Raw genomic sequence first — 24,813 nt, forward strand, 5'->3', positions numbered from 1 at the left:
AGAGGAAGTACCAGGAAAGGGAGGTGATCCTTCTATCACCCTGGTCATGGTATTTCACTACTGCTTACTAGAACTAAGAAGTACTTGTGTATTAGCAGACCTAATGACAGCGGGAAGAACCCTGGAGGCTGAATGAGACCCTGATATCTAATAACTATGATAAGGGAGTGCACAATGTGGGGGCAGCATCCTCTCTTTGTATGTCGTCTTTAGGTGACAAATGTGTGGCAAAATAGATAAAATAATAGCAACTTCTGAATTGAATGCAAACAATAATTCACTATTTACTCATTTCATCATGTTAAGGAAACAATGAACAATTAAGAAAACTAATACTTCATAAGAAAATAAACTTGTTTTTATTTTGAAGTCACTTAATTTACAGTGTCTCACCTTGAGGATTTCTAACACGTGAAAAGTATGAACCAGGTACAGTGATATTGTACTTTTTGGATATTTTTGTAACTAACTTATGAGTAAACCCTGAAACTCTTGAGACCACTACTGGATTAACAAATGTTCGTCTACAAACAAATTCTGCATCAGTTGAATATGTAAACACGTCCGCCGTCCACCGCTGTAGGCAAGATAGCAGTCCACGGCACAACAAACCAGCTGTATCAGTGGTTTTCAAAATGCGACTCAAAACAGATTCTCGGGCAAATAGCACTACACCTGCTACAGCTGTCAAATGCTGTGAACAAAACAAATGAAGATGTTACTAATATTAACAATACAGACAAAGTATGGTTGGAACAGAAGAATGAAACAAATATTAATAAACAGTCTACTCTAAAAACACATAATATGTATGTGGACTTTACGGTATCTTATTGCAATAATGATTTGTACTGTAGAAACAAACACAACAATGTTGCACCAATAATAACACCACAACCACACAATAAAAGACATAAATCTGACCTTGCCACACAGCAAAATAGGGTCAAGTATTCGCAAAATTAACACTTTTGAAAAGAGATTAGATACCAAATCACAGATGAATCACAAAATATGAAAACAGAATAAATACATGGAGACGCAGCAAAAGCCATACAGTTGAAAACAATACAAAGTTAGTTAGTTACGTGTTCCACTGATCAATAGCACGGAAAAACTGTTATGACGTGGAACGTGTCAAATGCACAAGAAATGCACATAGGAAACAAGTTTTTTTGTTTACATTATAGTGTTATATCAAAACATTTCTGTTATCTATCCCACTCTCTTAAATGGCACACAATGCATGTATTATATCTCCAGATTTATTTAGTCATATTCAAGAATTTATCTATGGTATAGAAGGAGTTGTCAAGGAGGTATGATTTCAATTTGTTTTTGAAACTATTACTGCTGTCTGTCAGAGATTTTTTTTTCATCTGGTAATTTATCAAAAAGTTTTATAGCACCATATTTTACCCCTTTCTGTGCCAAAGATAGGTTAAGTAAAGGATAGTGTAGGTCTTTCTTTTTTCTGGTATTGTAATCATGAATGTCACTGTAGATTTTAAACTGGTCCATGTTGTTGAGAAAAAATTTCATTACTGAGTAAATGTACTGTGAAGAAGTTGTAAGAATTCCTAACCTTTTAAACAGATGCCTATAAGATGTGCGACTACGAACGCCACACATTATTCTAAATACTTTCTTCTGAGCAGTGAATACCTTTTGCTTCAGTGTTGGGTTGCCCCAGAATATTATTCCGTATGATATCAGTGAGTGGAAGTATGCAAAGTATGTTAGCTTACTAATTTCTACATCCTCAAAATTGGCAATTATTCTGATTGCAAAAGTTGCTGAACCTAGTCGCTTTAGGAGATCCAAAATATGAATTTTCCAATTAAGATTCTCATCTGTATGTACACCCAAAAACTTAGTATGCTCTACCCTGGCTACTGACTTCTTTTGATGTGTTATGTTTACCAAAGGAATTATACTTTTTGCAGCAGAAAATTGGATGCACTGTGTTTTTTCAAAGTTCAGAGCAAGCCCATTCACAGAAAACCAATGAATAACTTTTCGAAAGACCTTATTTGTATCATTTTCTATCAGACTTTCTTTTACTGGATTAAAAATTATGCTTGTATCATCAGGAAACAGTATCAGTTCAGCATCTTATTTCACATAAAAAGGTAGGCCACTCACATCATATATCAAGAACAGGAGGGTGGGGGGGGGGGGGGGGGGGGCATGATCGAATCTTGTGGAACACCTAATGTAATTTCACCCCAGTTAGATGAAGTGGCAAACTCCTTTGAATCACCTGAAGCATATAAAGAGACTTTTTGCTTCCTGTTCTGTAGATATGACTTAAACCACTCATGTGCTGTTCCATTTATACCACAGAATTGTAATTTCTCTAACATAATGTCATGGTTCACACAATCAAATGCTTTGGATAAGTCACAGAATATTCCTACTGGTGACATTTTACTATTTAAAGACACTATTATGTGGACAGTGAAATTGTATATTGCTGTCTCACTGGAACAGCATTTCTGAAATCCAAACAGTGATTTACTAAGCATCCCATTACTGTTGAGACGGCTAACCACTCTTGAGTACATTATTTTCTCAAAGATTTTTGAAAATGTTGTAAGCAAGGATACTGGCTGGTAATTATTGAAATCTGTGGTTTCCCCATTTTTGTAGAGAGGCCTGACAATGGCATATTTTAAACTGTCTGGAAAAATACCCCGAGTCAGTGATGCATTACATATGTGACTCAAAACATCAGCTGTAATTGCTCCACATTGTTTTAATAACTTGTTAGAGATGTCATCTACTCCAACAGAACATTTATTTTTCAAAGATTTAATAAATTTCCTTATTTCACAAGAGGTTGTTAGATGAAACTTAATCTGACTAAAATTTTTCAAAACTGACTCTTCCATGTACTGCCTGGCTTTTTCTTTTGAACTATTCTCACCAATTGTTTCTCCTACACTTAAGAAGTGATTGTTAAATACATTGGCTACCTGTGTACTCTTTAACAGTAATACTACCCACCCCAGTGGTTACTTTTCCTGTCTCACTTCTAACAACATTCCATATTGATTTGATTTTATTGCTGGAGTTGTTAATTTCTTCTCTAACATACGTATTTCTTGATTTCCTTACAACTTTTCTCAGTATGTTACAAAAATTTTTATAGTGTAAAACTACTTCTGGATCTTTACTAGTTCTTGCAGTCTCATACAGTTTTCTTTTTCTTTCTGAAGACACTTTAATACCTGTAGTAATCCAAGGTTTCTTTGAAAAGTTTGTGGTGTTACATTTAGTAATTTTCTTTGGAAAACAATATTCAAAAAGGGATATAAATTTATCAAGAAATATGCTGCATTTATCATTAGCATTTGGCTCATTGTATACATCTTCCCAGTTTACATTTCATAAACCTTCTCTGAAGTGATCTATAGATACCGGGTTGAGCACCCTCACACTTTTACTTAATGGTTTCTGAAGTGTACACCCTGTTAGGTTTTGTAAGTTAATCAGTTGTGCATCATGGTCAGATAATCCATTTACCACAGGGAAAGCATGTGTTTGTTCTACATCCTCTTGCTGTACAAATACAGTATCTATTAGAGTACTACTGTGCTGAGCTATATGTAGAGGGAAATTCATCACTGATTCTAAGTTATATGTTGTTAACAACACTTCTAGTTCACTTTTCCTATCAGAATTGCTTAGAAAGTTAACATTGAAATCACCACAAATTAGTAACTTCTTCTTTTTGTCTGACAGACAGCATAATAGGGAGTCAAACTTTTCAATGAATAGCTCCCAATCTCCTAGTGGAGACTTGTACACTGTTGCTAGTATCAGCACAACATTATCTAGCTAAAGTTCACATGCACAAACCTCAAAGCGCTGATCAACACAAAATCTGCTTACTTCAACAGTTCAGTATTTATACCCTTGTTTTATGAAAATGGCATCTCCTCTTTTATCAATACTAGATCTACAAGTGTAAGATACTAAATTATACCCATTTATACTGACGTTTTCCATCCCCACAGTTACATGGTGCTCAGACAGACAAAGTATATCAATCTCATTCTTATTTTTGAGATCATCTAAACACATTATCAGCTCATCTACTTTATTTTTTATTCCCCTGATATTTTGGTGAAGTAAGTTGATACCACCCTTAGCTTTATCCCTATTTGCTCTGCATGAAGTTTCTTTTCTTCTATTTTCCTTGTTTGTTGTCTGTCTGGAATTTGGTTTTAACCTAAAAAACCTGTCTGCCTGGTGCCAATAACCACAGGGATCACCCTTGTGTGACTATGGCCCCCCTTACAGTATCTGCTAACAGAGAAGTTAACTTATCTTTACCCTTCCTATTAAGGTGCAGGCCATGTGTAGTGTAACCCCACCTACCAATAGCATCAACTGGAAAAACACTCATGTGAGACTTTGCCGGTGTCTGGAGCATCCCGTTCAGCTCAGTGTTAACACGCCTTACAGCAGTGTTTACCCAGGGCTGATCATGGCGCTGAAAGACCTCCACAAACACCACATTTGTGTGCCCAGTTTCTGCTCCTATTTTATCCAGGTCACTCCTAATACTATATCTTGGATTCATAGCCAGGCTCTTTCCTGCTCCCCCAACTATAATTACCTGATTTTCCTTCTCAAAGTCCTTGCCTAGCTGACCTAAGTTTTCTGTCACCTGGGTAAGGCTGGCACTTGGTTTCATGAAACTTGTGACCTGGTATTCTGTCCCTAATTTCTCCTGAAGCTGTTGGCCCACACCCCTCCCACGACTGCTACCTATAAGCAGAAAAGCTAGTATTCTGCTTCAGCATACATTCAACTACATCTGAATGAGGTCCTTCCTCCACTACTTCAGATAGCAAGCCAAACTGATTTACTAACTGAATTTCAGAAGTTTTATCAATTGTTTCCCTTTTTCGCCCTTTGCTTGCTACCTTTTCCCAGCGTCCAGAGTCCTTTTCCTCCCTTAGCTTACATAATTCCAAATTCACAATTTATAATTCAGCCTTAAGGGCACAAATCTTTGCATCCTGTTCCGCGATTTTTCTGTCCTTTCTACATAACCTACACTGCCATGGAAGAGCCTCATTATCTACCCTTGTTTCCTCTCCACTGCACTCACCCCAATGACACCACAACCTACAGTCTATACAGAACACCCCCTCTTTCAAATTTCTATGGCAACCTCCACACTTGTCACACATGGTTTGATAGTAAAACATAACACAAAAGCAGAAAATAACTTCAACAACACAATAATTTTGTAACCCGTACTGAGGACACTGGACTCGCATTCGGGAGGACGACGGTTCAATCCCGCGTCCGGCCATCCTGATTTAGGTTTTCCGTGATTTCCCTAAATCTCTCCTGGCAAATGGCGGGACGGTTCCTTTCAAAGGGCACGGCCGACTTCCTTCCCCATCCTTCACTAATCCGATAAGACCGATGACCTCGCCGTCTGGTCTCCTTCCCCAAAACAACCCCCAACCCCGTACTGATATGTAATTAAACACTAATGTAAACAAACTTATAAACTTATTTCAGAAACTTTTAACTAACCACACAAATTCTGGATGAGAGACACGAATTAATTTAACTTTGAAGCGCTAAGTCTAGTCAAAAACAAATATCTACGCTCGTACGAAATTTATGCCCAAGTATGTAAACAAACTCGCCACTGCCGACCTTTACGAAATACTTCCTTTTTGATGTAATTACGCTTAGAAAAGCGAAACCTTCAATAGATAGATTAGATAGGAAATAAATGCACTAGTCTAAAATGTAATATTAACTAAATTAGCTCTTATTTCAAAATTAATCGCTTAACTTAGTGAGAGCTTTGTACACATGCGTCCACCTGGCTGCAGGGCTGCCAACCTTAATGAGTGACAAGCATTCATAAACTGTATTCTGTACACACTGTCATGAAGGAGAACCTACAGGGATAAAGAATTCAGTAACAGACAGAAACAACCACTGTGGGCTACTTCTGTAAAATATACTAACTGATCATAACTAGGGTAATACACTCACTGGAATTACTTCTAGATAACATGTGGCCCTTCTTATTCTAATAATTTAAATGTATTATAAATCAGGATATTATATATATTATTTGGAAGGCAGCTACTTCGGAAAAAAGGTCACTACTTTTCATCTTACACTTATTGGCTTCTCTTTTTATCTATGAACACTATCAGCTGTCTATATGGTGCAAAAACATGAACCTAAACATTAACTGGAATTTATATTCCCCAGATGAAACATTCTGATAAATTACAAGAGTCAAGAGCAGGTGACCTGAACTACCACCTCACTTCACTCTCCATTGGGAAGCTTATGGATTTCACATATGGAGGCATATTTCAAGTGTGCCTATTGATCTCTACTTACCGTATTTACTCGAATCTAAGCCGCACTTTTTTTCCAGTTTTTGTAATCCAAAAAACCGCCTGCGGCTTAGAATCGAGTGCAAAGCAAGCGGAAGTTCTGAAAAATGTTGGTAGGTGCCGCCACAACTAACTTCTGCCGTGGAATATATGTAGCGCTACACAGACATGCTTTGTAGGCACAAAGATAAATACTGGCGCCAAAACCTCTGCGTCAGTAAATAAATAAAAAAAAAGGTGGAAGACGAGCTTTTTTTTCTCCGCCCCGAGTTTCGACCACTGCATTTTCATACATTATCCAATGAAGTAAATACAAATTCCGTATTGTTCATCTTCGAATGTATTAGAATTTCAATGTACTACGAAAATCCGACTGGCAAGACTGTTTGGGATGTTTTTCAATATGGCCAACTCTACGTTCTGAATTTTTTTCCTACCTGTGAGAAGAGATGGTTGCTAATAGTAACCTGATGAAATTTGAATCACAAGCAGTATTCTCTTCACCATTCATCATAAGAATAATACGAATATAAACATTTTGCCATGTGTTCTTCCGTGTTTGTTGCTATCTCATTTAAATCCTGTCTGCCTAATAAACTACGAAACTATAGTGAGACAACAGCAAACGCGGAAGAATACACTTATCGTGTCTGTTTATATTCGTATTATTCTTAGCCTAATAGTGATACAGTCAGAAATGAACCACGGCAACTGACTAGATTTTTAAATCTAAGATGACTCTAATTTCTGTGCAGAATTTTGATGTACTAAAGAAGCGGCCGCAAAGATTTTCAAACGGAGAAAAATTTTCGCCTAACTCTCGTTCAGAACATGTTCTATCATACGCAGCCTATTATTTGGTTCTTGTTGATCATTATCAAAGAAAGCAGCAGTGTAAGTAACAACAAATAGCAGTCTCTTGACATTGCTTCGCTAATGAGACGATTCGCCTCTTTTTAGTTGTAAGCGGCGGTAGCGCGCACAAAAGCAAGCCATGCCGCGAACGGCGACAGGCCGTAAACACGCACTATCAGAATGCGACAAACAATGCATGACACAGTACAGTGATGCATTTTCAGCTTAGAGTGACGTAAACACCTATAACAGAGAAAACGGCACTTATCAGATCAAACAAAATAAGCAATCGATTCAAACCAGACGAAGCACGTGAAAAAGGAAGGGTACCCATATAAATACGGACGGAGCGCCTGACGCATAGCAATGGCTACCTGGTAAAGCTTACGACTCGAACCAAACTACTGTAGCTGTATCGTCATTCATTCGACCTAAATTGTGTCTCATATTACAATTGTTTCGATTTGGAGGTGCGGCCTAAAACTTTTATCTCCCCTTGAATTTCGAGTCTCAAATTTCAGGTGCGGCTTAGATTCGGGAAATCTTTTTTTCCTTTGTTTCGAGTCTCATTTTTCAGGTGCGGCTTAGATTCGAGTGCGGCTTAGATTCGGGTAAATACGGTATCGTACCTGTAAGGCATTTTTATTTGTATGTAACTCCATCACGTGAATTTTTGTAAGATTAATTCTTAAACTGGTTGTGGTCAACCAGCTGTATGCCTGTTACAATATTCTCCTCGTTGAATCTTGTATGGATCTGCTTGGCCCCTTTATCAGTATACCAGTATATCAATAAACATCACAGTTTTTCTGTAATGTCTTTAGTAAATCAATTACAGGAGGGGACCATCCTTGTGAGACATCATATCGACTAATCTCTTAGAAATATTTTGACAGTGTTGGTTCCATTAGCCTCACTGAGCAGGAGCTCAGATTCTGAGCTGTGTCGCATCCACTTGTTGGATGGCACTAACAAACCACCTTGTGATATAATAAATTCTCTCCATCCAATATTTTGAGAGGAACATTAGTGGAGCAAAGTAGTTCATTCAGTGGTGATCCCACTGTGTTGTCATATTTTACAGCATGATGTGCAATATAACCTGCTACATATCTAAAACCTTATGCTTAGTGTTCCAACACATACTGTCACAGCAGATGGTACAGCAGCCTTATAACTGAAACTTTTGTATCTCTGCTTTCCCATCTAGCATGGCCATTGCTTCATACATATCAGGCAAAATTCCACAAAGAAAACTCGATGACAGGAACTATTGTTGGTCATCTTCCAGTCTTACAGATGAAGTGTTTGACAGTGGAATGTCTTGGGTGCACTTTCCAAGAAGCAACATATGCAAGTGATGTTTCACTTCATTTGGAGGAGGTTGTTAGAAATGACCAATGTCTCTGATCTGTGATGATAACTTTTTGAGGCAATCCTGGTTCAGCCATCTTATTAAAACACACTTCACACCAAGTGACAGAAGGTCAGAGCAAAGGACAAATAAATAATTGATTGATGATAGCAATCCTTTCTCGAATGACAATAGTTGCTTTGTTGCCAGCCTACATTTTTAACATAAAAAATACATTTTATCAAGAATAATTCACTGGAGTTGTTCATTAGTGCCATAAGCAATCGCTAATGTCTTTTTGTCAATTATTCTGCAAGAATTCAGAACGTCAAATGAGCCATTAACAAGATGAAAGAAGTCTGCTGGTTGCTCTTCTTCTGGCAACAGATAACGAATTGCCTGAGCAGTAGTATTTGAAAAAGGTTACCAGGCTAGATATATACATTGGCATTAATTTTAACAATGAGGTGAAACTGTGGTAGTTTGTGGCACATTTTAATTCCAGCACTATCTAATGATAGCAGCTTGTTGAGCGCCACTTTTGTAATTACCGTATTTACTCGAATCTAAGCCGCACTCGAATCTAAGCCGCACCTGAAAAATGAGACTCGAAATAAAGGAAAAAAAATTTCCCGAATCTAAGCCGCACCTGAAATTTGAGACTCGAAATTCAAGGGGAGAGAAAAGTATTAGGCCGCATCTCCAAATCGAAACAAAGTTGGTCCATTGTAATATGATAGACAATTTAGGCCGAATGAATGACGATACAGCTACAGTAGTTTGGTTCGAGCTGTAAGCTTAGCAGTTAAGCTTTACCACGTAGCCATTGCTATGCGTCAGGCGCTCTGTCCGTGTTTATACGGATACCCTTCCTTTTTCACGTGCTTCGTCTGTTTTGAATCGATTGCTTATTTTGCTTTGATCTGATAAATGCCGTTTTCTTTGTTATAGGTGTTTGCGTCACTCTTAAGCTGAAAATGCATTACTGCACTGTGTCATGCATTGTTTGTCGCATTCTGATAGTGCGTGTTTACGGCCAGAGAGAGAGAGAGAGAGAGAGAGAGAGGAATTGTCTCATTAGCGAAACAATGGCAAGAGACTGCTATTTGTTGTTACTTACACTGCTGCTTTCTTTAATAATGATCAACAAGAATCAAATAATAGACTGCGTATGATAGAACATGTTCTGAACGAGAGATTGTGAAAATTTTTCTCCGTTTGAAAATCTTTGTGGCCGGTTCTTTATTACATCAAATTCTGCACAGAAATTACAGTCATCTTAGATTTAAAAATCTAGTCACTTGCCGTGCTTCATTTCTGACTGTATCACTATTAGACAGAAGAATAATACGAATATAAACATGACATGATATGTATATTCTTCCACGTTTGCTGTTGTCTCACTCTATAGTTTCGTAGTTTATTAGGCAGACAGGATTTAAATGAGATAGCAGCAAACACGAAAGAATACATGGCAAAATGTTTATATTCATATTATTCTTATGGTGAAGAGAATACTGTATGTGATTCAAATTTCATCAGGTTCCTATTAGCAACCATCTCTTCTCACAGATAGGAAAAAATTCAGAACGTAGAGTTGGCCATATTGACAAACATCCCAAACAGTCTTGCCAGTCAGATTTTCGTAGTACACTGAAATTGTGCTACATTCGAAGATGAACAATATGGAATTTGTACACTCCTGGAAATGAAAAAAGAACACATTTACACCGGTGTGTCAGACCCACCATACTTGCTCCGGACACTGCGAGAGGGCTGTACAAGCAATGATCACACGCACGGCACAGCGGACACACCAGGAACCGCGGTGTTGGCCGTCGAATGGCGCTAGCTGCGCAGCATTTGTGCACCGCCGCCGTCAGTGTCAGCCAGTTTGCCGTGGCATACGGAGCTCCATCGCAGTCTTTAACACTGGTAGCATGCCGCGACAGCGTGGACGTGAACCGTATGTGCAGTTGACGGACTTTGAGCGAGGGCGTATAGTGGGCATGCGGGAGGCCGGGTGGACGTACCGCCGAATTGCTCAACACGTGGGGCGTGAGGTCTCCACAGTACATCGATGTTGTCGCCAGTGGTCGGCGGAAGGTGCACGTGCCCGTCGACCTGGGACTGGACCGCAGCGACGCACGGATGCACGCCAAGACCGTAGGATCCTACGCAGTGCCGTAGGGGACCGCACCGCCACTTCCCAGCAAATTAGGGACACTGTTGCTCCTGGGGTATCAGCGAGGACCATTCGCAACCGTCTCCATGAAGCTGGGATACGGTCCCGCACACCGTTAGGCCGTCTTCCGCTCACGCCCCAACATCGTGCAGCCCGCCTCCAGTGGTGTCGCGACAGGCGTGAATGGAGGGACGAATGGAGACGTGTCGTCTTCAGCGATGAGAGTCGCTTCTGCCTTGGTACCAATGATGGTCGTATGCGTGTTTGGCGCCGTGCAGGTGAGCGCCCCAATCAGGACTGCATACGACCGAGGCACACAGGGCCAACACCCGGCATCATGGTGTGGGGAGCAATCTCCTACACTGGCCGTACACCACTGGTGATCGTCGAGGGGACACTGAATAGTGCAAGGTACATCCAAACCGTCATCGAACCCATCGTTCTACCATTCCTAGACCGGCAAGGGAACTTGCTGTTCCAACAGGACAATGCACGTCCGCATGTATCCCGTGCCACCCAACGTGCTCTAGAAGGTGTAAGTCAACTACCCTGGCCAGCAAGATCTCCGGATCTGTCCCCCATTGAGCATGTTTGGGACTGGATGAAGCGTCGTCTCACGCGGTCTGCACGTCCAGCACGAACGCTGGTCCAACTGAGGTGCCAGGTGGAAATGGGATGGCAAGCCGTTCCACAGGACTACATCCAGCATCTCTACGATCGTCTCCATGGGAGAATAGCAGCCTGCATTGCTGCGAAAGGTGGATATACACTGTATTAGTACCGACATTGTGCATGCTCTGTTGCCTGTGTGTATGTGCCTGTGGTTCTGTCAGTGTGATCATGTGATGTATCTGACCCCAGGAATGTGTCAATAAAGTTTCCCCTTCCTGGGACAATGAATTCACGGTGTTCTTATTTCAATTTCCAGGAGTGTATTTACTTCGTTGGATAATGTATGAAAATGCAGTGGTCGAAACTCGCGGCGGAGAAAAAAAATCTCTTCTTCCACTTTTTTTTAAAAAAATTATTTACTGACGCAGAGGTTTTGGCGCCAGTATTTATCTTTGTGCCTACAAAGTATGCTTGCGTAGCGCTACATGTATTCGCCGGCAGAAGTTAGTTGTGGCGGCACGTACGAACATTTTTCATAACTTTCGCTAGCTTTGCACTCGATTCTAAGCCGCAGGCGGTTTTTTGGATTATGAAAACCGGAAAAAAAGTGCGGCTTAGATTCGAGTAAATACGGTATTTCCCTTTGGAAAGCTTTATGCCATCATCAACAAAATGGTTGCAAAGTAATTTGTACAAGTATAGGACATCTGAAAAGACCCTCAGGAAACACTAATTTGCGAGATCAATGCACATTTTGTACCAGACACATTGATTTTATGGCCCAAGATATGAAACGACTGCAACAACACTATAAACAACATTGAGTTTAGCAACGCCACTGTCATCTGAATATCTACAACATGAGCCTCCACTTCATCAAATGTCACACCTCTACTGATTTTCATTGTATCAAAAGACAAAACACACACACACACACACACACACACACACACACACACACACACACACACACTCACACACTCTTTATGTCAGAAAATGCATTTTCCTTAACTTCCATCAAATGTGACACATCACTAAGGGTGACAGTGGAATGAACCTGAGGAACATCTCTTTAAATTTGAAATTCTGGGAAGTGGAAAATCAGTTTTATTTTTTAAAAACGCATAGCACTTCCCAGAGGTAGGCGTAGGCGAACTGCCACTACTTTTTGTTTTTAGATTTGGTTTGCTTTATTACAGATAGTAAAAAGCTGATTTTAGTTTCATAGAAAATATTCATCAAAATGGCCTTCACATTATTAAATACTAGAGGTTAAAGTTAGATATAGTGGGAATTAGTGAAGTTCGGTGGCAGGAGGAACAAGACTTCTGGTCCGGTGAATACAAGGTTATAAATACAAAATCAAATAGAGGAAATGCTGGAGTGGGTTCAATAATGACTAGGAAAATAGGAGTGCGGGTAAGCTACTAAAAACAGATAGTGAACGCATTATTGTGGCCAAGATAGACATGAAGCCCACACCTACTACAGTAGTACAAGTTTATATGACAACTAGCTCTGCAGATGACGAAGAGATTGATGAAATGTATGATGACATAAAAGAAATTATTCAGATAGTGAAGGGAGACGAAAATTTAATAGTCATGGGTGACTGGAATTCGACAGTAGGAAAAGGAAGAGATGGAAACGTAGTAGGTGAATATGGATTGGGAGTAAGAAATGAAAGAGGAAGCCGCCTGGTAGAATTTTGCACAGAGCATAACTTAATCATAGCTAACACTTGGTTCAAGAATCATAAAAGAAGGTCGTATACGTGGAAGAAGCCTGGAGATACTAGAAGGTGTCAGATAGATTATATAATGGTAAGACAGAGATTTAGGAACCAGGTTTTACATTGTAAGACATTTCCAGGGGCAGATGTGGACTCTGACCACAATCTATTGGTTATGAACTGTAGATTAAAACTGAAGAAACTGCAAAAAGGTGGTAATTTAAGGAGATGGGACCTGGATAAACTGACTAAACCAGAGGTTGTACAGTCTTTCAGGGAGAGCATAAGGGAATGATTGACAGGAATGGGGGAAAGAAATACAGTAGAAGAAGAATGGGTAGCTCTGAGGGATGAAGTGAAGGCAGCAGAGGATCAAGTAGGTAAAAAGACGAGGGCTAACAGAAATCCTTGGGTAACAGAAGAAATATTGAATTTAATTGATGAAAGGAGAAAATACAAAAATACAGTAAATGAAGCAGGCAAAAAGGAATACAAACGTCTCAAAAATGAGATCGACAGGAAATGCAAAATGGCTAAGCAGGGATGGCTAGACGACAAATGTAAGGATGTAGAGGCTTATCTCACTAGGGTAACATAGATACTGCCCACAGGAAAATTAAAGAGACCTTTGGAGAAAAGAGAACCACTTTTATGAGTATCAAGAGCTCAGATGGAAACCCAGTTCTAAGCAAAGAAGGGAAAGCATAAAGGTGGAAGGAGTATATAGAGGGTCTATACAAGGGCGATGTACTTGAGGACAATATTGTGGAAATGGAAGAGGATGTAGATGCAAATGAAATGGGAGCTATGATACTGTCTGAAGAGTTTGACAGAGCACTGAGAGACCTGAGTCGAAACAAGACTCCGGGAGTAGACAACATTCCATTAGAACTACTGACAGCCTTGGGAGAGCCAGTCCTCACAAAACTCTACAATCTGGTGAGCAAGATGTATGAGACAGGCGAAATACCCTCAGACTTCAAGAAGAATATCATAATTCCAATCCTAAAGAAAGCAGGTGTTGATAGATGTGAAAATTACCGAACTATCAGTTTAATAAGTTACGGCTGCAAAATACTAACACAAATTCTTGACAGACGAATGGAAAAACTGGTAGAAGCCGACCTCAGGGAAGATCAGTTTGGATTCCATAAAAATGGAAAAATTGGAACACATGAGGCAATACTGATCCTACGACTTATCTTAGAAGATAGATTAAGGAAAGGAAAACCTATGTTTCTAGCATTTGTTGACTTAGAGAAAGCTTTTGACAATGTTGACTGGAATACTCTTTTTCGAATTCTGAAGGTGGAAGGGGTAAAATACAGGGAGCAAAAGGCTATTTACAATTTGTACAGAAACCAGAAGGCAGTTGTAAGAGTCGAGGGACATGAAAGGGAAGCAGTGATTGGGAAGGGAGTGAGACAGTGTTGTAGCCTATCCCCGATCTTATTCAATCTGTATATTGAGCAAGCAGTAAAGGAAACAAAAGAAAAATTCGGAGTAGGTATTAAAATCCATGGAGAAGACATAAAAACTTTGAGGTTTGCTGATGACAGTGTATTTCTGTGAGAGACAACAAAGGACCTGAAAGAGCAGTTGAATGGAATGGACAGTGTCTTGAAAGGAGGATATAAGATGAATATCAACAAAAGCAAAACGAAGATAATGGAAGGTAGTCGAATTAAGTCGGACGATGCTAAGGGAATTAGATTAGAAAATGAGACACTTACAGTACTAAAGAAGTTTTGATATTTGGGGAGCAAAATAACTGATGATGGTCGAAGTAGAGAGGATATGAAATGTAGACTGGCAATGGCAAGGAAATAGTTTCTGAAGAAGAGAAATTTGCTAACATTGAGTACAAATTTAAGTGTTAGGAAGTCGTTTCTGAAAGTATATGTATGGAGTGCAGCCATGTATTGAAGTGAAACATGGGCAATAAATAGTTTGGACAAGAAGAGAATAGAAGCTTTCGAAATGTGGTGTTACAGAAGAATACTGAAGATTAGATGAGTAGATCACATAACTAATGAGGAGGTATTGACTAGAATTTGGGAGAAATTTGTGGCACAACTTGACTAGAAGAAGGGATCGGTTGGTAGGACATGTTCTGATGCATCAAGGGATCACCAATTTAGTATTGGAGGGCAGCGTGGAGGGTAAGGATCGTAGAGGGAGACCAAGAGATGAATACACTAAGCAGATTCAGAAGGATGTAGGCTGCAGTAGTTACTGGGAGATGATGAAGTTTGCTCAGGATAGAGTAGCATGGAGAGCTGCATCAAACCAGTCTCTGGACTGAAGACCACAACAACAACAGATTATTTGTAGCCAACTGACTCTCCCTTTGTCTGTGATGAAATTATGAAGTTTCTCTGTCACTTTTAGTATCTCATTTTCTACTCAAATTCCCTCATTGTCAGCTGGTTTGATTTACCAAAATTCTACATTGATGAACAAAACATTAAGACCAATGTCCACCACAAGACTGAATGCCACCTGGTGGCACTGTTGACACAGGGTAAGAAAAGCATAGAAGTGGGCCAAAGACAAATGGGGAATCTTTCTACCAACAATACAACCTGCAAATGGGGAAATCAACTGGCATAAGTGATTTAGACAAGGGCAGATTGTTACAAACCAGAGCTTGGGAATGAGCATTTTTGGAAACTGTGAAGCTGGTTAGCTGTTTGCTTGCTACTATCATGTGAATCTTTGGGAACTGGTTGAAGGATGGCAAAACTATGAGCAGGCATCAAGGTATAGTCCTCCAGGCTTCTTCGCAGATCCTGAAAGTCTGAGGCTTGCTCACTCTGTAGAGCAGGATAGGCAGCAATCCATGGCAGAACATACGATAGAATGCAGCACTGGTGCAGGTACAAGTCTTTCAGAGCACACTGTTCAGTGTACATTGTTGAACAAGGGTTCTACAGAAGACAACAGCTATGTGTTCCCATTTTAACACAGTGACATCATCAATTACAACTGTAATTGGCATGGGATCATCACTTTTGGATTGTCGATCAATGGAAATGTGCCTCTTGATTGGATGAATCACATTTCTTGTTACACTAGGTCGATGGTTGTGTCCGCATAAGCTGTTCACGCAATCTGCTGTTTGAAACGTGCCCTGCACCATGGAAGCATTGGATGGGCAGTAACATCATATGTTAGACATTCACCTCTGTTTGCAAGAGACATGTGGTGGTGGTAATTGAAGGCACGATGACACCAGTGGACTGCATGAACATTCTGTAGACCACCTACATCCATTCATGCCTGATGTCTTCCTTGATGGCAGTGGCATCTTCTAGCAGGATAACTTGTGCATGTCACAAGGCCTGAACCATGTTACAGTGGTTTGAGGAATGTGACAGAGATCTGACATAGCTGCCTTGGCCACCACATTTGCCTTGCCTTAACTGAATAGAACAACATCTGGCATGTTACGTGGTGCCAGCTCCAAATCCACAAACCACCAACCAATAATTTATTGGAATTGCACGACCTGTGCATAGACATCTGGTGCCACATACCTCCTTGGACCTCCTAAAAACTTGTCAAACCCATGCTTTGCGGAATCACTGCTGTGTTGCACTCTAAATGTGGACTAACATACTATAAGACAAATGGTCATAATGTTTTGGATCATCAGTGTATTTCCCTTGTTTTACTTTTGTTGATGTTTATCTTACAGTGCACTACCCATTCTTTTACTCTCTGAACTTTAATCCCCACCAAATTTCTCCTTCATTTACTTTACTGTATGCTCAGTGTACAAATTGAATAACATCTGGGATAGATTACAACCCTGTGTCACACCCTTCTCAACTATTACTTCCTCCCTTTCATGTTCTTCAATTCTTATAACAGCTGTCTGGCTTATGCAAAGGAGGTAGATTGTCTGTTGTTCCTTGTATTTTGTGCCGGATACCTTAAGAATTTCAAAGAGTGTATTCCAGTCAACATTGTCAAAACCTTTCTTTAAACAGTTAAGAACTACACTGTACAATACACAGCTGTGCAACTTTATTTTTATTGAAGACAATTGATTTTGGTCCATAATCACACCATCTTTTAACTCCAGTGGGAAACAGGATGGACCAACTGTCTCTGATGTTGTCAGGACGTAACTGTTACATGTAGAAACTTAATAATAGTAATAGTAATAATAATAATAATAATAATAATAATAACCAACACAACTGGATACAGATCACAAGTATACACAACATTTATTACCAGATACCCAGAATTAAAATTTTTAACAGAACAACGACTAGCTGATCAGATCCGTGTAATAATAAAAAATAACAGGATACCCCAGACAGAATCAGAAAACATCAAACAACAAGTACAACAAATACTAGAACAAAATAATGTGCAATCAGAAGAAGAAGAAAATACAGTAACGGACTCAAACATCCCAGAGAAAACAAACAAAGAACAAAACGCATCAATTAAACAATCAGAGGAAAACGACAGCTTAAGACAGCCACCAGAAGAAGCACAAATAGAACACGAAGTGACACACATGTTAGATATAGAAGAAAACTTTCAGCTGACATATATAGAATACGAAGACACAAATACAGACATTAGACCATTCTTGCATAGACCACCAAATAACCCACAAGTCGAAACAACAATAACAACTATCAACACAATCATACACAACAAAATAAATGAAAACACAACTATGGAAGAGTTACAACTACTGGTTTATGTAGGAGCACTCACTACACTAAATATACACACTAGGCAGAGATCAGAAACGACCAACACACAGAAGAAACCCACAAAACCAGCATGGCAACACAGGCTACAGATCAGAATAGAAAAACTGAGAAAAGACATCGGACAGATAACACAATTTATAAGAAACGAAATATCAGACAAAAAACAAAAAAGGTTAGGTAAAATCTCAAAACAAGAAGCAATAGAGGAATTAGATGAAAAGAAGCAGAAATTACAAGCATTGGCCAAACGACTTAGAAGATACAAAAAAAGTGAAAATAGAAGGAAACAAAACCAAACATTCAACACAAACCAAAAGAGATTTTACCAAACAATAGATAACACACACATTAAAATAGACAATCCACCAAACATAACAGACATGGAACACTTCTGGAGCAACATATGGTCAAACCCGGTACAACATAACAGGCATGCACGGTGGATACAAGCAGAAACAGACTCATACAAGATGATACCACAAATGCCTGAAGTGATAATTTTGCAACATGAAGTCACCCGAGCAATTAATTCTACGCACAATTGGAAAGCCCCTGGAAATGATAAAATAGCAAATTTCTGGCTAAAGAAGTTCACCTCAACACATTCACATCTAACTAAATTATTTAACAGTTACATTGCAGACCCATACACATTCCCTGATACACTTACACATGGAATAACCTATCTGAAACCTAAAGATCAAGCAGACACAGCAAACCCAACTAAATATCGCCCCATAACATGCCTACCAACAATCTACAAAATATTAACTTCAGTCATTACACAGAAATTAATGACACATACAACACAGAACAAAATTATAAATGAAGAACAAAAAGGCTGCTGCAAAGGAGCACGAGGATGTAACGAGCAACTGATAATAGATACAGAGGTGACATATCAAGCTAAAACTAAACAAAGGTCACTACACTACCCATACATTGATTACCAAAAAGGTTTTGATAGTGTACCCCACTCATGGTTACTACAGATATTGGAAATATACGAAGTAGATCCTAAATTGATACAGTTCCTAAACATAGTTATGAAAAACTGGAAAACTTCACTTAATATCCTAACAAACTCTAATAATATCACATCACAGCCAATACAGACTAAGCGTGAAATATACCAAGGAGACTCATTAAGTCCTTTCTGGTTCTGTCTTGCTCTGAACCCACTATCCAACATGCTAAATAATACAAATTATGGATATAATATTACTGGAACATACCCACACAAAATCACACATTTGCTATACATGGATGATCTAAAACTACTGGCAGCAACCAATCAACAACTCAACCAATTACTAAAGATAACAGAAGTATTCAGCAATGATATAAATATGGCTTTTGGAACAGACAAATGTAAGAAAAATAACACAGTCAAGGGAAAACACACTAAACAAGAAGATTACATATTGAATAACCACAGCGACTCCATAGAAGCGATGGAAAAAACAGATGCCTATAAATATCTAGGATACAGACAAAAAATAGGAATAGATAATACAAATATTAAAGAAGAACTAAAAGAAAAATATAGACAAAGACTAACAAAAATACTGAAAACAGAATTGACAGCAAGAAACAAGACAAAAGCTATAAATACTTATGCCATACCAATATTGACCTACTCATTTGGAGTAGTGAAATGGAGCAACACAGACCTAGAAGCACTCAATACACTTACACGTTCACAATGCCACAAATATAGAATACATCACATACATTCAGCAACAGAAAGATTCACATTAAGCAGAAAGGAAGGAGGAAGGGGATTCATCGACATAAAAAACCTACATTATGGACAGGTAGACAATTTAAGAAAATTCTTTCTAGAACGAGCAGAAACTAGCAAAATACACAAAGCAATCACTCATATAAATACATCGGCTACACCACTGCAATTTCATAACCACTTCTACAACCCTTTAGATCACATAACATCAACAGATACGAAGAAAGTAAATTGGAAAAAGAAAACACTACATGGCAAGCACCCGTATCATCTAACACAGCCACACATCGATCAAGACGCATCCAACACATGGCTAAGAAAAGGCAATATATACAGTGAGACGGAAGGATTCACGATTGCAATACAGGATCAAACAATAAACACCAGATATTACAGCAAGCATATTATTAAAGATCCCAACACCACAACAGATAAATGCAGACTTTGCAAACAACAAATAGAAACAGTAAATCACATCACAAGTGGATGTACAATACTAGCAAATACAGAATACCCCAGAATACATGACAATGTAGCAAAAATAATACATCAACAGCTTGCCTTACAACATAAACTTATAAAACAACACGTTCCCACATACAAGTATGCACCACAAAATGTACTGGAGAATGACGTATACAAATTATACTGGAACAGAACCATTATAACAGATAAAACAACACCACATAACAAACCTGACATCATACTCACCAATAAAAAGAAGAAATTAACACAACTAATCGAAATATCCATACCCAATACAACAAATATACAGAAGAAAACAGGAGAAAAAAATTGAAAAATACATCCAACTGGCTGAGGAAGTCAAGGACATGTGGCATCAGGATAAAGTTGACATTATACCAATTATACTATCAACTACAGGAGTCATACCACACAATATCCACCAGTACATCAATGCAATACAGCTACATCCAAACTTATATATACAATTACAGAAATCCGTAATTATTGATATATGTTCAATTACCCGAAAGTTCCTAAATGTTCCTAAACGGTAACATATACCGTACAGTTAAAAGGAAGTGACGCTTGATCAAGGTCCGCGTCACTTTCCATTTTTAACCAGACTTAACGTCTGAGAAAGTAAAGAAAGAAATAATAATAATAATAATAATAATAGTAATAACAACAGTAATGGAACTCCTGTTAGTTGAATCTGGCAAATAATAATAATTATTATGATTATGGAATTTCTATTAACTGTATTTGGCACTGCAGTTTGACAATGCTTATCTGCACTGCTTTTTGGGACACAATGATGGTTGGATTGTGGACCAAAATCAAATGTCTTCAACTACAATATGGTAGTACAGTTTTGTACTGTACAATGCAATTATTAACCATCCTAAAAGCTGCCCAGCATCACCAAGACAACATATTTCTTTCTTTAGATCTATAGATGCTCAAAAAATAGGTTTGCCTTTGTTCAATCTATCTTCTAAGATAAGAAGTAGAGTCAGTACTCAGTCTGTGTTCCTACATTTCTCTGGAACCAAAACTGATCTTTCTAAGATCAGCTCCTACCAGTTTTTGCATTTTCCTTTAGACAATCCTTATCACAGTTTTGCAACCATGACTTATTGAACCTGATGGGTCATTGAATGTAGTTTAACTAAATATTAGGTGATACCAGTGAATCTGGTTTAGTGAATGAGATGCCAAACGTAGTAGATGAGTTTCGCTATTTGAGCAGCAAACTAACTGGTAATGGTCAAAGTGGTGAGGATACAACTGTGGTCTGGCAACTGCAAGAAAAGTGTTTGTGAAAGAAAAAAAATTCATTAACACTTAATATAAATTTAAATGTTCAGAAGTCTTTTCTGAACATATTTGTCTGGAAGATAACCTCTTGCAGAAGACAAGAGAAATTAGGGCTCATATGAAATCTTTCAAAATGTGGTGCTACTGGTGAATGCTAAAGATTAGCTGGATCAGTCACTTAACTAATGAGGAAGTACTGAACAGAATTGGGGAGATAAGAAATTTGTGGCACAACTTGACCAAATGAAGAGATTGGTTGACCGGACACATCAAGGGATCACCAATTCAGTACTGGAGGGGAGTGTGGAGGTTAATAATCGTAGAGGGAGACCAAGAGATGAAAAAAATAAGCAGATTCAGAAGGATGTAGGCTGCAGCAGTTTTTCATCGATGAAGAGGCTCACAAAGGGTAGAGTAGCGTGGAGAGCTGCATCAAACTGCAACAACAACAACAACAACAACAACAGCAACATGGAGGCTTAGAGACAATAGTTTTACCTCCGCTCAATTTGTGATTGGGACTGGAAATGAAATGACAAGTAGTGGTACATCAGGGTGTCTACGTGGACAAGGAAAAAATATTCCCGGATTTCCCGGTTAAAACACACTTTCCCCTGGGTGAAAATACACTTTTTCCGTGTTAAGTCTCCGTATACTATTCCTTGGCACTATAAAACTCATCAATCCTTTGAATGTTTGTGGTTTTATATACCGACGTAGAATTTCCCACCACTTTAGAAAACGAAATTCAGGGGGGGAAAAACATGTTTTGAAACACCTTTGATGTGCAGCAATATGTACGCTGCATATTTTCGTATTACGAAGGTATAAATTCGAATTCCACCAAATACCGCATGTTCCTTTCCGAAGCATTGAAATCAAGATTGCGATGCGCTTTTGTAAGCCACTCATAACTCATGTCACGTGATCTCGCCAGCTGACGACAGCATAGGACGCGTGATATAGTCAGCCAATAGCAAGATCACTTTTCAGTAGCGAGAAAACACAAATAAGAAAAGTTAATGGTTTAAATTAATATACATAGCATTCACATATAATATTGGTCTCGAAGATTAATAAGCTGGAAGAGAAGCTAAGCTTCCACATATAATGTGGATCTTTTCTGCGCGTGATACACTTTCAGATACATCACAAAAATGCAATTAGAATGCAAGACCAAGTGAAAAGTGCTTAGACTAAAAAGGGTGCAAGATATGGATGCAATCTTTCTCCCCTATTCTTCAACTTGTACACTGAAGCAATGGCAGAAATAAAAAAGAAGTTCAGGAAAGGGATTAAAGTTTGAGAAGGAACAAAATCAATGATAATGTTTGTTGATGCCATTGTTATCTTTAGTGAAAATGAGGAAAAATAACAGGACTTGTTGACTACAATGACAAGTACTAGGCACTGAAAATGGATTCAGAGTAAACTAAAGGAAAACAAAGTCAATTATAAGTAGCAGAGAAAAGATTAGTGATACATTAACAACAAAACTGATGACCACCAAAGTAAAGGAATTTTTCTGAAGCAAAATAAAGTGTGATGGATAAAGCAAGGAGGAGATAAGTAACTGACTGTCACAGGCAAAGAGAACATTGCTTGTTGAAAGAAGTCTACATAGGTGTCCCTTTGAGGAAGAAATTTATGAGAATGTGCATCTGGGCACAGCATCATACAGAAGTGATTCACCCACTGTGTGTGTGTGTGTGTGTGTGTGTGTGGGGGGGGGGGGGGGGGGGGGAGATAATCAAAGTGTCTGAGATGCAGTGTATTAGAAGGATGTGCAAATGAAGTGGACTGATAAGATAAAACAAGACCTGAGTAAATTCTTTGAAGACTCAGTGAGGAAAGCAATATATGGACAACACTAACTAAAATAAGGGATAGGATGACGGGACACATGTCAAGGTATAAGGGAACAATCTCCATTGTACATGAGGGAGCCTGAAATGCAAAAACTGCACAGGAAGACAGAGACTGGAATACATACAACAAATAATTTAGGATGGTGGATGTTGCTCTGGGAAAGATACAGTGGTACAGGAGAGGAAGTAGAGGTGAGGGGAAAAAATAAAACACAAAAATTTTAAAAAATACACAACTGCATCAACTAAGGCACAACTATGACACACAGTTTGGAAATCACTGATATATATAGTAATAGATCTTAAAAAGATCACAGAAAATGCCCGCATGTAGCCTTTTCTGTAGAGAATTCTTTATGGAAGCAAAACTGAGCTGTTGTCAAAATGTTATTGTCAGAAAAGTGCACTAATATTATGTTATAAGCCACTTTCTCAAATATTTACAGAATATGGGACAAAAGGAGGCAGATGGGTTTTAAATTAGATATCACTTCTCCCTTAAAGTGGAGCTACCAGATTAGCGTAAGACTTCAGCGTTCAAGTTGAAAGACAATCAAGAAAGAAGATTTACTGGCTTTTTAGTGACATAATGATTTTCCTGATTTCATTTACAATCGAGTCTGCAAAACTGATGTACACTAGTAGAGTATGCACTGTATGTGATGACTCAGCTTTTGATAACATGTTTTTTGTTTCTACATTTTCTGCTACTGTTGAATTAAGTAAGCCACTTACGATTTGCATGTAATGTCATAAGTTTCACTGCTACTGTCATCAGAGAGATCAACATCATTTTACCTAACATAGTTTATTAGTTTCATGCCTAATAATGTAGTTTATTTGTTTCATGCTTACTAATACTCATAATTTCCTTTCATTCTGTCCTTTTTTTACAATATTTTGAACTTATAATAACATAAATGTTATTTAAAATGAACCTTCATACATAATTTGATGAAGCAAGCTGGGATGTTTTTACTTCCCCTCTTATTTTACCATCTGCCTCTTTAAAATTCGTTTTTTTTTTCAGTTTTAACTAATTACCATTAGCATATGGCAATATAATCTGCAATTTCATAAAAAAGAAAGGTTGACCCTCAGTTTTAAAGTATATAACACCAGATCTAATTTTGTGCTTAGTTTTATGGATGTAATTGATTTTCCAATTTATTTTGAGTATTCCTAGTTAGTATCTTTTATTACAGGGTGAAATCAGTAACTGTTTTGTAACTTAAATTCTATTGTCGACTTATAAACAAATACAAATACTGTACTAATTATAAACATTTGGAGGAACAACTAATAGTATTCTTAAAGGATCTATTCAAAAACATTTTAGCAAAACCAGCCCTTCATTAATTCCAAAGTAATTAACAGTTTTGTCAAAAGTCTGTAAATTTAACTTCAAACAATGTGTAGTTTCAGTACCTATTATTGTAAGCGTATATAAGGGCTCTCTTTTTGGTCACGAGACAGTCAGTCCAAGGCAGAGTTTCAGACAAGAAACCTATGTTGGTTAGAACAACAACAATGCTTCAACTTAA

General features: G+C 38.4%; 1 protein-coding gene across 6 annotated transcripts in view; it reads right to left on the reverse strand.

Moving 5' to 3' along the window:
- Positions 1-336: 336 nt before the first annotated feature.
- LOC126163007 (Fanconi anemia group A protein-like) overlaps positions 337-24,813 on the reverse strand; it is a 250,025-nt gene continuing 225,548 nt past the window's right edge. For all 6 annotated transcript variants that reach the window (XM_049919870.1, XM_049919866.1, XM_049919865.1 and 3 more), the window contains one exon: positions 337-694. In XM_049919870.1, the coding sequence (XP_049775827.1) occupies positions 380-694 (315 nt within the window). In that variant the 3' untranslated portion in view covers positions 337-379. The remainder of the gene's footprint in view (positions 695-24,813) is intronic.

This window comes from Schistocerca cancellata, chromosome 2, assembly GCF_023864275.1.
Source record: "Schistocerca cancellata isolate TAMUIC-IGC-003103 chromosome 2, iqSchCanc2.1, whole genome shotgun sequence".
NCBI lineage: Eukaryota > Metazoa > Arthropoda > Insecta > Orthoptera > Acrididae > Schistocerca > Schistocerca cancellata.